Source organism: Crinia signifera, chromosome 4, assembly GCF_055691185.1.
Source record: "Crinia signifera chromosome 4, ASM5569118v1, whole genome shotgun sequence".
Classification (NCBI taxonomy): Eukaryota; Metazoa; Chordata; class Amphibia; order Anura; family Myobatrachidae; genus Crinia; species Crinia signifera.
In genome coordinates this window covers 114,082,204-114,099,005 of record NC_139220.1, presented here as the reverse complement: position 1 = coordinate 114,099,005, position 16,802 = coordinate 114,082,204, and the positions used below count along the sequence as shown (strand labels likewise).

Here is a 16,802-nt window from a genome sequence, read left to right as displayed (position 1 = left end):
CGACAATCCACGGCCTTTATCGGCAGAACGGGCCCGCCAGCTTCTGAAGTCGGGCCCGTACTGCCATGATCCCGCTTCAATGCTGTCGCTAAAGACAGCATTGAATAGGGAGCCGCCGCTATTTCCCCCGTCGGAAATAGCGGCGACACATTGAATACCCCCCTAAATGTGTAAAAAAAAGATTATATTTCCTATATAAAAGGTAAACATTACAGGGTCATTATAATGAAAAAAAATGTTTGCTTGCCAATTTTTACACCAATTTTGACACTCAATTACTAAGCGAGGACAGTAGTGTTTACGGCATTATATGGTAGCTATTTTGATAAAACACTAAATGTATTTTTTAGGCAGCAGATGTAAAATCATATGTCCACTACAGTGGATGAGTGGATGTCTTGCAAAAGATTTTGTGTGTGTGTGTGTGTGGTGGCTTTTTGTAGAAGCGGTTGCAGGTCACGTGTGCCAAGGGAGTGCTGATAGTGGTTTAGAGATCCTGCTGTCACAGTGTGTCATAAATAGCCAGACAGTGACAGCTAGTCTGTTGGGGGGGACAGTTCACTCGAACCTGGACGATCAGTTTGACCAACAGTTTTTAGGTGTTTATCAGCATGTGGGAGAAAATGGATGATCGTGGTTTGTTCTCACATACTGGACAGATTATTATTCCAAGACGACCGCTAGTTGGCTGGTTGACCCAATATCATCCTAATGTAGTGATGGCTAACCGGAACACTGTTGTTAAACTACACAACCCAGCATGCCCTGCATCAGTTTTAGCATGGCCAAATAGTAAAACTGTAGCATGGCATGCTGGGATGTGTAGTTCAACAACAGCTGGAGTGTCAAGGTTAGCCATCACTGTCCTAATGTGTGCCCAGCTTAATTGTTAAAATCAGCCAAATTTAATTTGTGAAAAGGCTAACTTTCTATATGATGCAAACGCAGACTTTAATTTAAATATTTGGGATATAAATACTGAGACCTTTTGTTTATGGGTGAATATATGCATAAATAGGCATAAAAAATTATCGCTTCAACAAAAAAAAGGTACTTATTTCCTAGCACGGCGCCTGCGATTTTGATTGTATCCATCGGGTCCTAAAAAATTGCGTTGATCGCATCACATGCAACCAAATCGCATGTGATGGACGCAATTTTTAAATCGGAACCAATGTAAAATGGTCCCTGAGACCCGATTTTACATTGGGCCCAATGTTAAATGCCCCCCAGACCCCATTTTTCATTGTATGCCCCCCCCCCATTGTTAACGCCACACCACGATCAACGTGAACCCGAAGCGTGGCGAGCGCAGCGAGCCCACGAGGAGCGGCGGTACGCGTCCTCCGACCTTTTCATACCCCCCACTATCCACATCGGCGTGGAGTTGATTTTATATAGTGTGGCGAGCGCAGCGAGCCACAAGCGTGGCAACCGCAGCGAGCCCCGTGAGGGGACGCCCATTACTTCACAGGTATTACGCGTCCGCTCGCCACACTTCGGGCTCGGTGGCTCGCTGCGCTTGCCACACTATATAAAATCAACTCCATGCCGACGTGGATAGTGGGGGTATGAAAAGGTCAGAGGACGCGTACCGCCGCGCTCGCCACACTATATAAAATCAACTCCATGCCGACGTGGATAGTGGGGGTATGAAAAGGTCGGAGGACGCGTACCGCTGCGCTCGCCACGCTTCGGGTTGGCGTTCATCGTGGGGTGGCGTTAACAATGGGGTGGGGGGGGGGGGCATTTCACATGTAAAATACCCATAAGGGTGGGTAGTGGGTATACAATGAAAAATCAGGTCCATTAGCCCATTTAACAATGTTCCCTATGTAAAATCGGGTCCTTAAGGCATGCAATGGACCCGATTTTTTAATTGTCAGGGAAAAGGCTAAAAATAGCCCTGAAATCGTGATGGTCGCGTCCATCGCATACCTTAAGTTAAGGTATGCGATCACCTGAGACGGGCGCCCTGCTAGGAAATAAGTACCAAAAAAAAAAAACACGTAAGCAACATAAGAAAAAAATGGAACTGTAACACAAATTTGGTTTCTCCTTTTACCTAGCTTTTTAAAAACATTAATGGTTATACTGTTTTTTATGTTGCAGATGCATTATGTCCACTCAAGTGGACACACGTATAACTTCTTCAGTTTTAGCATCGAATGGGACAAATCCCTGGCCGCTGTGTTGTTACAGGCAGCATGTACATGCACTCTTCAACAGATCACATAGTGTGACAGTGGATATGTAGCATTCAGGGGTTGGCTGGGCCAGGGTGCCATGAGCCCCCCCCTCCCCCGGGCCGCTCAATCAATTTGTGTGCGGGCCGCCTTTGTTCTTAGGCTGCTGCTGCAGCCACAGCTGACCAGTCTCTGACTGGTCTCCAGAAACATGGCCACCGGCCTCCTGCACTGAGGACATGTTTAGTGCAGGAGGCAGGCGGCCATTTTTCTGGAGACCAGTCGGAGACAGATACTCTGTGTGTTCTACTTTACTTTCGGCCTGTGCCTTCCACTTCTACTTCCCCGTGCTGCAGCCCGCTTCGGTCCCATAAGATCAGGTAAGAGAGACTACACAGGCGGACCAGCCTGTGGGGTCCAGTTATTATACAGGGGGGAGCAGTCTGTGGGTGTCCAGTTATTATTATAAGGGGGAGCAGCCTTTGGGGGTCCTGTTATTATTATACAGGGGGAGCAGCCTTTGGGGGTCCTGTTATTATACAGGGGGAGCAGTTTGTTGTTATCCCGTTGTTATTATTATTATACAGGGGTGCAGCCTGTTGTTGTCCCGTTATTATTATTATTATAATATAGGGGGAGCAGCCTGTGGGGGTCCCGTTATTATTATTATACATGGGGAGCAGCCTGTTGTGTCTGGTTATTAATATACAGCGGGAGCAGCCTGTGGGGTCCTGTTATTATTATACAGGGGGAGCAGCCTGTGGGGTCCTGTTATTATTATACAGGGGGAGCAGCCTGTGGGGTCCTGTTATTATTATACAGGGGGAGCAGCCTGTGGGGGTCCTATTATTATACAGGGGAGCAGCCTGTGGGGGTCCTATTATTATACAGGGGAGCAGCCTGTGGTGTCCTGTAAATATTATACAGCAGGCTTGCCTACTCTCCTGGAATTCGGGCCCCCCTCCCGGCCCCCCGGGATGGTGGGCAAGACTCCTGCATCACAAATACTGGAAAAGAAGAAATGGTATAGTCCCAAGGCGCAAAGCCAGGAACCTGCTGCCGTACAGTGGAAGGTGAGGAACACTGGAATCCTCTAGTAGTCGATATTCTTTGGAAAGAACCAATGTAAAATGGGCGCTGGATCCCTTGTTTTATCTCCCTATATATGAGACCAATATATGTCTCATATGTATTGGGTATAAGAGATGAAAAGAAGACATATATTAGTGTAATGTCTTAGTGACAAAGATATATATGAAGGGGAATAGGGTGGTGAATTCCTGGGTGTATAGGAGATCCCGTACCCTCACTCACTCAAGGTATCTTTAGATTTTTCTGGGACACCACTGTGCTCAAACAAAGAAAGGAGTCGATGCGTACCGTACTCACATGTACGAATATAATGCCAGTGGACCAAAAGATACCTTGATAGGAGAGGCATTATATTCGTACATGTGAGTACGGTACGCATCGACTCCTTTCTTTGTTTGAGCACAGTGGTGTCCCAGAAAAATCTAAAGATACCTTGATGTGACTGCATAACAAACACTTCGAGTGAGTGAGGGTACGGGATCTCCTATACACCCAGGAATTCACCACCCTATTCCCCATATATATCTTTGTCACTAAGACATTACACTAATATAGGTCTTCTTTTCATCTCTTATACCCAATACATATGAGACATCAAAAAATAAAGACTCCTGCATCAGCCACGCTGTCCCCGCAGCCCCCCTTCCCCCCTGCGCTTCATAGTGATTTTCGCGGGGCTGCGGCGAGGGGCGGGGCTAAAATGATGCAAATTGCGTAATTTTGCGGGGCTTTCACAGGGCTTTTCCATTCTCCCAGAGAGGAGAATGAAAAAGTAGGCAAGTATGTTATACAGGGGAGTAGCCTGTGATGTCCTGTTATTATTATTATAAGACAGGGGGAGTAGCCTGTGGTGGCATGATATTACACAGGGGGAGCAACCTGTGGGCGTCATATTATTATACAGGGAAGCAGCCTGTGGTGTCCTGTTATTATACAGGGTGAGCAGCCTGTGGTGTACTTTTATTATACAGGGTGAGCAGCCTGTGGGGGTCCTATTATTATACAGGGGAGCAGCCTGTGGTGTCCTGTTATTATTATAAGACAAGGGGAGTAGCCTGTGGTGTCCTATATTATTATATACATATTTTTTAAACGAAAAACCTCAATTTAACTATGCGCTGTTAATTATGGGCTGGTGCTCTGGACTTGCCCCCCCAGGCTTAAAGTCGCCAGCCAGCCCCTGGTAGCGTTACATTGCATCGCACAGTCATACCCAGCTTTAGATAGTTTAGTCAGGAGTTTCAAAAATTCAGAGGTAACATTTGACATAAGGCAACATGCTGAGCAAATGTCCTACCTATTTCCTATCACATTGGCTGTGTGGAGGCTTCTGGGTAAAGGAAATATTCCTTTGGCCTCTGGACTACTCCATATCATGGTTTCTAAAAAAAATGCAAAAGAAAAAAAAAAAATAGATGAGCCAAGCAAAAAGGGGTACTTAAGTACTTACCATTAATACCTTTTTCTCAGAGACTGTAATGGGACACCATTAAATCCCTCAACTAGTAGACCAGACACTAGAACTTAAAACAAAAAGTAATCCTTTCAACCCGCTGTAATGTTTAATCTGTTCTGCTACTATTCATCTTCCCACTTGCCCAGCACAAAAATAATCATAATAGGAACAGACTAGAAAAATAACACAAAAAAAACAAGACTGCTTTAGTCACTTGTGTCCCCTACAACCTTGGAGAAAAAGTTTTAATGGTAAGCACAAAAAAAAAAAAAAAACAGGATTTTGGTACTTACCAATAAATCCCTTTCCGATTCCATAGGCAACGCTGGAGTATAGTCCTCACAATGGGGAGTTTCAACTGTAAAGTTGAAACTCCTGGGGAACCGCCCAAGAGGGACCCACCGAACTGGTGTAAAGAGCAGATACGGATACTGGAACAGACTGAAGTGCACACCTGACAAATTGTAGTATGTATACATCTAGACCAGGGGTGGCCAAAGCGGTCCTCGAGATCTACCAACGGTCCATGTTTTCCAGATTACCTAGCTGGTGCACAGCTGGAGTCATTACTAACTGTCACATTTTAAAACATGCTGCATTCATTCCTACTATAGATCCACAGGTTGCCTGGAAAACATGCACCATTGGTAGATCTTGAGGACAGGTTTGGCCACCCCTGATCTAGGCAAAGTCTATTGTGAGGCAGGCCATCCTTGACTATTTGCATGATACAGAAAAAAAAAGAGCATCCGTTTTACTTTTAACATAGATGTGAAGAGCCCTTACAACAACTAGCGACTTCGCAGCTGGACAGTCATCAAATAACACCAGCACCATGATATGTTGATTTATGTGGAATGCGTGAAACCACTTTAGGTAGAAAATCCTGACCAGCTTGAAGCTCCTAATTACGACACTTGCCTGACCAATGCTAGTGTGAGTAACAGTATAAGACAGATACTGGAGATCTGTAGACTCGAATGGTTCAAAAAGTGGAGGCTGTAGGAACTGCAGTACAAGAGTGAGATCATGGACCCATAGGTAGTACAAACGGTGGCTGAAGCCGTAAAACACCCTGAAGAAAAGTTCTTAAATCTGGAAGAGAAGCAAGACTATTTGGAAGAAGATTGAAACTGACAAAACTTGCAATTTTAGAGAACCAAGATGAAGCTCAGCTTCCATTCCTGATTGGAGGAACTGGAGAAAGTGGTTCATCCAAAAAGTTACCAATGAAAGACATCTTTTCTCACACCGCAAGACATACACCTTCCAAATATGATGATAATGTTTGGAAGTAACAGCTTTACATGTTCGAATCATAGTTGGAATGACTACTGACGGAATACTATGCTTCTGCAGCAACGCCCGTTCAACAGCCACGCCATCAAACGCAGCCGGCGTAAGTCTTGAGAGAGAAAAAGAACCTGCTGGATCAGGTCTAGCCGAAGAGGCAGAGTTTAAGGCTTGTCTGTTGGTAGAAGTTGTAGATTGCCATACCTAGATGTCCGCTGCAAAACTGGAGCAATGAGGATGACAATCACCTGTTACTGCTTCACCCTCTTAAAAAATTAGAAATGGAAATGCAAAGACCAACTGGAACGGCCGCAGAGCGGTCAATGCATCTACTGCCAGAGTTTTGGAATAATAACTGCAAAGCTTTGTGCTGATTCATGACCCCATGAGATTCACTTCTGGCATCCCCCATTATTTATTAACTGGTGGAAGATGCTGGGGTGTGGGACCCATTCTCCTGCATGGATGACCTGTCTGCTGAAGTAATCCGCTTCTCAGTAGTCTATTCCTGGTATGAAAATGGCAGCGTGAGCTTGTGCATTTATTTTGGCCTAATGAAGAATTAGTATAACCTCCTTCATGGCTGCTTTGCTCTTGGTTCCACCTTGTTTGGCGATTTATTCCATGGTTGTTGTATTGTCGGACTGATCCTGTACAGCTTTGCCTTGGAGAAGAGAAGTTGCATAAAACATCGCTAGGTAAACTGCCCACAACTGTAACACAATTATGGGTAGGACCGCCTCCCTTAGGGACCCTGAAAGGTGTTCTGAAGGGTCACTGTAACCAATCTGTGTTGACTGAAATCGGTTGTCAGAAGATTCAACTCCTTCAGCCACCACAAGAGAGAAAGATGAGCCTGTGGAGACAACCTGACAAGATGGTGCAGATGCAGATGTAACCCTGTCCATTTGGATAGAAGATCCAGTTGGAAGGGCCTGGAATGGAACCTTCCATATTGCAAAGCCTCGACGGCTGCGACCATCTTTCCTACCAACCGAATGGAAAGATGAACCTATACCCATTTTGGTTAGAGGACTGGATAATTAACCCCTGAATGGAGAACGCTTTGTTTACTGGAAGAAAAACCTTTTGTAGTATGTATCTATGATCATGCCTAAAAATTGAATCATCGGAGTGGGAACCAACTGTGACTTTGTCACACTTATCATCCATCCATGTTGAATGTGAGCCTCCTGAGCAATTACAATTTTGCGAAGGAAGCTCTCTTTGGATGATGCCTTAAGAAGCAAATCATCGAAATAAGGAATGATGTTTATTCCGTGTCCACAAATACCACAATTACTGCCATCACTTTGGTGAACATTCTTGGAGCTGTTGAAATGCTGAAAGGCACAGCCTGAAATTGGTAGTGGGTCTTGAGTATCCTGAACCGCAGATATTATTGATCTGGCTGCCAGATAAGAATGTGGAGATAAGCATCCTTTATATATAAGAACACAAGGAACTCTCCCTTTTTCATACCTGCAATGACTGAACGCAGAGTTTTCATCTTGAACCTGAATAACTGAAGATAAGGATTTAGGGACTTCAGGTTCAAAATTGGTCTCACTGTTCCATCTGGTTTGGGAACCAGAAAAATACTGGAATAAAATCCCTGATGAATTTGGTGAACAGGAACTTATAGGATAACCTGGGCCTCAACAACTTGTCTATGGCAGCCAGAAGAAGTCGGTGATTTTTGCTGGAAGCTGGAAAGGCTGAGCTGAAAAACAGACGAGGAGGAAGCACCTCGAACTCCAGATTGTAACCCAAAGTGATTGATGAACTCCTTGACCAAAGCACCTCCACAGGTTTGGTCCCATACTAAATACTCCCTGTTCTCCGCTTATAGGGATAACAATTTTTGGTACTTATATGTTAGTTGGGCGTCCACTAAGTAATTTGCTTAGTGGGCTATTCTGCGTAGTGAAATTGCATCGCATGGGCCATTTTAGGGCCATGCAATGTGATTTTCCTATGTAATTTATTCACTGCTCTCTCAGCCCCGGGTCATCGCATCTGCCGCAAAATCGCATTCGACTTTATAGGGTGTGCGATGCCATGACATTAGGTATATAATATGATTGTATGTCCGAAAAATAGGTTTAACGCAACCCCCCCCCCCCACTATCCACGCCACCCCCGAAACGTGGCGAGCGCAGCGAGCCCCGCAAGGGGCGGCGGAACGCATCCTCCAACTTTTTCATTACCCCACTATCCACGTCGGCGTGGAGTTGATTATATATAGTGTGGAGAGTGCAGCGAGCCACCGAGCCCGAAGCGTGTCAAGCGCAGCGAGCCCCGCGAGGGGACGCGGAATACATATAAAGTAATCCGCATCCACTCGCTACACTATATAAAATGAACTCCACACCGATGTGGATAGTAGGGGTATGAAAAGGTCGGAGGACGCGTTCCGCTGCGCTCGCCACGCTTCGGGGTGGTGTGGATAGTGGAGGGGGGGGGGGTGCGTAAAAGCTATTTTTAGGACAAACAATCATATTATTGTATACCTAATGTAATGGCATCAAAATATATAAAAAAAAAAATTACATGAAAAAAAAAAAAAAATCGCATGCCCTTAAAATGGCCCATGCAACGTGATGCGATTTCCCTACGTTACCGGTCCGTATGCTAATTGGGCGCCCAACCAACATATAAGTACCCAATTTTTTTGTCTGAATGTACCAAAGCCGTTTTCATATCCTCATCCAACTCAGGTGCAACCAGAAAGGTGACCATGGATTAAGGCTTTCTGCTAAAAAGCAGATGGCTGCAAAGGCACAGGCTCAGAATCCTGCTAGAATAAGCACATCCATCCCCCCAAGAGTCTTCTGCCTCACCATGCGGAAGCTGGTCAGCAAGCTCCTGGCCACATCCCCCCCCCCCCAACTCACATGGTGAGATTCCTTTGCTTTGCAATCTTTGCTAACTCATGTGCTATTTACACACAATTCATGCTATCTGCATTAGCTTTCCACTATACAGCCATTGCTGCCCTGTCTTATCTGGGTTTCGATTTGTTCTGTCCCGGGAGCGCGCATCGGAATCACAAGGTAAAAAAAACCTATGCAATCTGCAGGCGATTTTGACTATATAGTCAAAATCTAATGCTAGATTGTACCGTGTGTACACACCATTACACCATATGCAATGGTCTCTTTTGGGAGACCAGACAGGAGGGGACAGAGGCACACTGCTTTTGCATCATTGCAGTGAGGCCTTCTAAAGAGCAAGCCAAAGCCTGATTCAGGGAAAGGGCCAACCACATTTTGTGTACATTTTGTCCTGCATGTAGTGAGCTTCTGAAAGCTCCTGGACGCAAGACTTTCACAGTAAACACAGGCAGACTTCTCACACTAGCACTGTAATGTAGTGAGAGCGAAAAGCAGTAGAAGAGGGAGTTAGGGCTCTACAATAACCCCGGCAGTCAAAGATACACAATCTTTGACCCCAACCTTCAGGTTCTGTAAAGAGGGCCGCCGCCTCATGGCATTACAACTCGGCCCCCATGACCTCCCAAGAGATCACAGCAAGGAGGGCACATGGCAGTCATCTGGAAAACATATCCCGCCGATCGCGCTCCGCAACAAATGGACCTGGTGGCTGTCGGCAGAGACCCTTTCCACATGTCCTTGTTATGCACATTGTCCGCCACCAATAAACTGCTACTTGATGACATGGAGACCTGGCAGCGGGGACCATACACAACACCCACCGCTGGCACCCTGCTACCGCACCATGTGGATACGGCAGTGGGAACACAGAAGTAATGTGCTGGGGAGCACAACTTAGGGAAGAAGCGTGCACCTGATAGTGCTGCTTCTATCTGAAGCGGGGGCGCCATCTTGATCCTGAGTATCCTGCTAATCAGGGACCCTGGCAATACTCACATTTGTCTTCTTCAGCCCGCTGCTAGTGGTGGCAGGCTGCGGGGCCTCATCTCCACAGAATACTGTGGGATGTACCCAGGGACCGATGACCCTACCAGTCGGGAACGTGCACTCCAACGTCTTGAAGATGGGACCAGGTCCCTCTAGCAGTGTCCCACAATGCAGGCCGACAGTGACCAACTGTCAGCATGTTGTTGAAAAGCAAATAGAAATTTAAAAAAATACTCTGGAGCCCCTAAAAACTGGTCTGTGGGAGGGGTATTGCAGGGGAGAAGCCAGACACACACATTTTTATAATAATTAAAGTGCCCAGCTCTGTTAGTCACCCAGACATGTGATACCCCATCATAAGGCCTATACTCCAGCGTCCTCTATGGATGAAAGAGGAAGAAATTTAAAAAATGAATCCCTATTTTTTTTCTGCAGTAAGACGACAAATATCCCCTTAGAGAAGAGGTGAGCCTAAGAATGTAAAACTGCCTGGAGAATAGTCCCATTACAGGCTGCTTAAAGGTCCATACGGTTTATTAGCCAACAATTTTCAAAGTATCGCTCCTGGGCAAAAACGCAGACTGACGCACCTTATGCCTAAACTGAGAGCTCATTTTGGTAACATTTATGGAAGAACAGTCAGGTGACCACTATACATTCTGCAGATGCCTCATGAAGTACCAAACATCGGAGGAGACGAACTCCATGGCCAAGTGCAGTACTCTGTGAGAGTACAAACACACCAAAATGACCTCAAAATCCAGTAGAAGCATCAAAGACACAAAAACAGATGAACTTTAAATCTCAGTACTTCATACATTACTACTGTAGCGCTCACTATAATTCTGTTTGTCTGGACTGTGTGCTGAAAATCCTTTTAATGTTGCCAACATTACATTAAGGATTTGGATTACTTTACCTCTCACTGTCAATAAAAAATATTTTGAGGAAAAAAAATCCAGAAGACTACTAAACGAGAGCCAAAACACATCCCTTCATGTAACTACCAGGAATGACAAACTGAGCGTTTGCTTGGCAGAAAGCCTGGAACCTACAGAAGCCATAGATAGTGTACTATGGCCAAAGAGTCAAGCTCCAACTGCAGGCAACCAATTTGGTATACAGTCACCATTGGGTGCATATGTGTCTGATGACACAATGGCGGAAATTTACTAAGATGTGTATTCTACTTCACATGAGATGTTGCTATGGGCAACCAATCAGATCCTGTCTAGTATCATTCTAGAGGGTGCTAAATAAATAATAAGTAGATTCTGATTGGTTGCCTATAGCAACATCACATGTGAATTAAAATACACACCTTAGTAAATTTCCCCCAATATGTAATTAAAGTATTAATGTTAGTGCACCCCATAGTACCAAATGATCGGCAGCACATGAAATGGAAAGTTGTGACCACACAATTCATCATACAATAAATTGGGTGGGTCACAAGACAGCTCATTATATTGTATGGTATGTACCCAGCTTTAGACAGGGCATCCTACAGTAGGAAGCACATACTAACTCAAGAGTCAGATATTCTATACTACAAAAGTGGGAATCCCAGTGCAGAAAACTGGTATCCCTTCAACCCTGTCTCATACACAGAGCAAGAACATGGACAGGAAAAAGTCAATAAAAGTCTGCACTGGTATTTGTTCATAATGAGCAGAACTACTGGCTGGCTGCAGATAGCAATCAGGGACATGCTATAGGGCCAGAACAGCTTGTTTTGCGCTGAAGAGATTTAGCAGGATTCACCTGGTGTTCTTCAAGAATCTTAAGGTGCCCACACACTAGAAAGATCTGCGATCTTAAGATGTGCGCATAAATTAGCCTTCAAATCTTTGGTCCGCCCTAGACCAAAGATTTCAGGCAAGCGCACATCTTTACCAAAGATTTCTCTTAAGATCCCATGTGCGTTCCTATGGATCTTTTGTTAAATCTTCTGATCTTTTGTGCAGCACGTAAGCTCAGAAGATTCAGCTAAAGATCCACGGGAGCGCGCATCGGACCGATATCGGCCGATTTTCGACCGATTATCGGTAAATATCGTACGATATATCGGCCGATTTATCAAAAATCGGACAATCGGCCAAAAAAATCGTTCTAGTGTGTGGGCACCTTTAGAGATTATTGTAGTTGCGGTCCCTGTTGGAGCTAATAAGCATGAAACAAATCATAACACAATATCCTATTGGTCCTGCCATCATACATCACATGTACAAATACTCCACTACTAAAGCAGGAATATCCAAGGGACACTCATACTCCGGAGAGCAACTCAATATTTTGGCAGCGGTCGGGAAAGGACATCTTGGGCTTGTTAAGAATGTGATTAAAGTATGTTTCTCCCTTCTCCAGTGCGAAACTATCAGTGACCTTTAGTAAAGGTTGTAATACTTCTTTTTTTATTAATTATTTTAATTTATCCGGACTCCTGCAGCAATGGTAAGTGCAATGAGTGTTTGTGTGTGTGTGTGTGTGAACACCCTGGAGGCAGCTGCTAGAACTACATCACCCATCAGCCCCCTCCCCCCATGTGGGAACATTCATAGGGGTAGCGTAGTATATTAGAGAAATAGTATTCAGTAGTCATAAAGGCATGGTCATGGCATGTACAGACGATACAATAAATTTCTGTCCCGAATAATAATTTCATATGTATCTATGTGGCCTTTTTATAACCACTGAGGCACAAAGACCATTTCTGGTCAGAATTCCAGGGGAAACCTTCGGCCCACTTGAAATGAGGTGAGTATCACAGGCTGAATAATATACACAGACGGTTCTCAATGGTAAATAATATTTATTATTAATTAGAATTAAGTTTTTTTATGTTTTTTTTTTTTTTTCGGGGGGGGGGGGGGGTGGACTGCAAACTTTTTGATAACTGGATCCTATGTTTAATTTTTAAGTATTGCATTGTACATTTTGTCTGATGGAAGTCAAACATCCATTATCATATACACAGCTTGACAGCTTATCTCACTGGTGGCCATAAAACCGGTTAAATCTTATCAGGCTGAGAAGATCAAATGGTTTTTAAACTCCAACAGTCAACTGTATTATTTTATTTACTTTTTTGTACTAAAGGTGGCAATACATCTACAGATTGATTGTCAGATTGGGCTGGTTGGAGCAAAAACCAGGAATTGCAGCCGTTGAATACCATCTCACAAAAGCAAAGTTCAACCAAAACAAAATAGATTTCCTGAAAGAAGCCATAGATTTCATTCTCAACAACAACTTTTTCTGGTTCAAGGAGCGGTACTACCAACAAACAACAGGTACCGCTATGGGAACTAAGTTTGCACCGGCATATGCTAACATGTTTATGAGCTGGTGGGAAGACCATAATATCTGGACAAATAACATACACCGTGATCAAATCAAAGTTTGGAGAAGGTACATTGATGATATTATGTTCATATGGAGAGGTGACAGGTCATCTTTGGAAGATTTTTGCAACATTCTCAATAATAACGTTCACAACATCAAACTCACTTTCAACATCAGCGACACCGAGGTACAATTCTTGGACCTATGCATCTACGTAAAGGAGGGGAAACTACACACAAAAAATTACACGAAACCTACAGACAATAACAACTATATCCCGATGACAAGTAACCACCATCCAACATGGCTAAAAAGCATCCCCTCAGGACAACTCCAGAGGATACGACGTAACTGCTCTGAAGTGACGGTTTTCCAAGAACAGGCAAAAGAAATGAAAAATCGCTTCATAGAAAAAGGTTACCAAGAAGGAAAGATCAATGAAAGAATAGAAGAAACTTAAAGCCCTGGACCGAACATCCATGTTGAAATACAACAATAAGAAAAAAACCAAACCGAAATTAGCTTTCATTACCAAATATAATAATCAACACAAGGAAGTAGAAAAGACCTTCAAAAAACACTGGCATATATTAACCAAAGATCCTTTGTTAAAAAACCACGTTGGAGACAAACCCACATTTGTTTATAGGAGGGCAGAAAATCTGAAATCAAAAATAGTAAAAAGTGCAAACCCGGAACAAAGAGATGGGAGAATTAAAACCAAAGGGTTCCACAGGTGCGGCATGTGCCCAATGTGCAAAACCCACAAAAATACACCCACCAAAGTAACAGAATTCACAGCTACAGCTAACGGTTCGGTTTTCAAAATCCAAGAATTCATTACCTGCAATAGTAAAAACTGCATATACATGATTCAATGCTCATGTGGCCTCCAATATGTGGGCAAAACAGGCAGAACTCTGAGAGAGAGATGGGCCGAACATGCCCGGAACATCAAAAAAGGCATGACAGGCCATCTCCTCTCAGAACACTTCAAAAACAAACACACTTGCTCCACACAAGATATAACCAAAGTAATTGGTATCAAAAAAGTAGTGGGGAACTGGCGAGAAAAAGGATGTGATACAATACTCGCCCAAAACGAAATGAAATACATCTATAACATGAAAACCCTTACACCCAATGGCCTAAACGGCGACTTTGAAGTCAAATGGTTCTTATAAGAAGCTAATAGTGTACCCATTTTCTATACACAGTAAGAGAAATATGCCCACCCTGATAGAATTATTGTTCGTATATATCATAGAAATATGCCTATCCTGATAGAACTTTAATTTGACCAATAGTTGGTAAACATGTATTAATAGAAGAGATCGTCATAACAACCACACTAGACTCAGAACAGATAAATATGGCCGTGCGTTTCATTATAAAATAAATGCCTTCTATACAACATCTAAAATGGCCGTGCGTGTCACCCATATAAAAGCTAGGATATTCATAGGACCATGCGCTCCATTGCGCACGCAATTAAAATGGCGGTACTTGTGAGTTATCTGGGCGTCCGATTTTTTGATTGTATGCCTTAAGTTAAGGCATACAATCAGATGCGATGCGATGCGATATCGCATCGCATCGCATGCGACCATCGGATGCGATGACCCGATTTTTCCATAGGAATCAATGTTAAAATGGACTGAGTCCATTTTAACATGGAATTCAATGGGAAAAAGGGGTCCTTTTCATACCCCTACTATCCAAGTGGGCATGGAGTTGGATATAAACCTGTGGCGAGCGTAGCGAGCCACCGAGCCCGAAGCGTGGCGAGCGAAGCGAGCCCCGCGAGGGGACGGTATTCCGTGTCCCCTCGCGGGGCTCGCTACGCTCGACACGCTTCGGGCTCGGTGGCTCGCTACGCTCGCCACAGGTTTATATCCAACTCCATGCCCACTTGGATAGTAGGGGTATGAAAAGGACCCCTTTTTCCCATTGAATTCCATGTTAAAATGGACTCAGTCCATTTTAACATTGATTCCTATGGAAAAATCGGGTCATCGCATCGCATCGCATCGGATGGTCGCATGCGATGCGATGCGATGTCCCGATTTAAAAATCGGACGCCCGGATAACTCACAAGTACCAAAATGGCTGTGCGTGTCAGCTTTGAAGTAAGAACGCATCCATACAGACAGCGTTGCGTATCACAAGCCTGCTCCTGCATCCAAAAAACATGGCCGTGCGTTCCACTGCGCGCGCCGACTTCCGGGTATACGTATACCGGAAGCGGGGCGCATACACGCTAATACAGATCAGAGAACTACATATGCCAGCCCTGTGCGAGCATACAAAATAACGGAAAGAGCAACAGCCCCCGTGGGGCAGGCGAGATACAGGGCACAGGGCGATATGCCCATAAATGGACTTCCAGTCCTGATTTCCGTTTTTTAATTGATATGTTTGTACGCAGAATGAAATTTAATGCTTTTTATAACACAAATATATGTATTGATTATGTCCATTTATAGAATGTGTTTTTATACCAATGGCTCAGGAATTTGATAGTAATCTGATGTGTTTGTAATGATTCCCTACCTCCCACACCCACCGATGACAAAGGGAAGGGGAGGGGACTTAAGGTATATAAACCCTGTCTGGACCTACATACAGCACCACCTTGATAAAGACCTGAGGGTCGAAACGCGTCGGTGCGGTGCTGCTGTTTTTAAGGTATATTCAGTTCATGTTCTTTGTGAGAGACCTTTTGGTATTGGTGAGCCGTCCCGGGCATAACATCTTTTTTTGTGACTCCCTAACCTGGGCCTGAGAACAATCCATGATAACTGATATACGTTTTAACATTTTGGAAACCTTTGTTATACCTATGTAATTTGACCCCCGTTTTTATACCAAAATAAAATTACGTGAAAAACCCTTTGGAGAAGTTTCCATGGTCAAAGATACCTTGATGTGAGGATTCATACTTAGCTTAAAGTAAGCATACAAGTAAGAATACTTATTGATAAAGATACCCTGATGCGTGTTGAAGGCTCCAGATATATGTAAGCATACATGTACGCCAGCTTTTACACGGATCAGAGAACACGTGGTGAACCTTTAAGAATAGAACATCACTGGAAAGGAGGGATTTCAAAGTGTACTGAAAAAAAACCCTTTTAACTACATTTAAGCTTAAGAAACAGAACTACACATTGTTTTTCCCATCTTTATTTTCTTCACATATACGTTTGTTGGAGAGAAAAAAAAGAACTTTTTTTGGAGGACTTTAACAACAACTCCTAACAGTGGGCGCTTTTCCTACCTTTTGTATTTTACTGTCTCTCTTTACCCAGGGAAGGTAACCCCTGGGCAGGTTAGTGCCGCCTTTTTTCAGCGCCATTGATTTTATTACATTTTATTGTATAAAAACCAGGTAATATCTGTATGACAGTGTTTTGGGCCCCATACATCAGCAATTAATTGCGACAATCCTCCGTTCTGGAGAGGATTGTCACAATTAATCTTTAATGTGTGGGCTCCCCCTTTTGGCAATCCCAATCAAAAATGAATAGGGATCGCCAATCGATT

The 16,802-nt window shown here is 43.9% G+C and overlaps 1 protein-coding gene across 2 annotated transcripts in view; it reads right to left on the bottom strand.

Annotated features, from left to right (window-relative positions):
* The window catches only part of HCFC2 (host cell factor C2), a 67,480-nt gene that overhangs the window by 23,128 nt on the left and 27,550 nt on the right, over positions 1 to 16,802 (bottom strand). For both annotated transcript variants that reach the window (XM_083182269.1, XM_083182270.1), the window contains exon 5: positions 4,576 to 4,660. In XM_083182269.1, the coding sequence (XP_083038395.1) occupies positions 4,576 to 4,660 (85 nt within the window). The remainder of the gene's footprint in view (positions 1 to 4,575; positions 4,661 to 16,802) is intronic.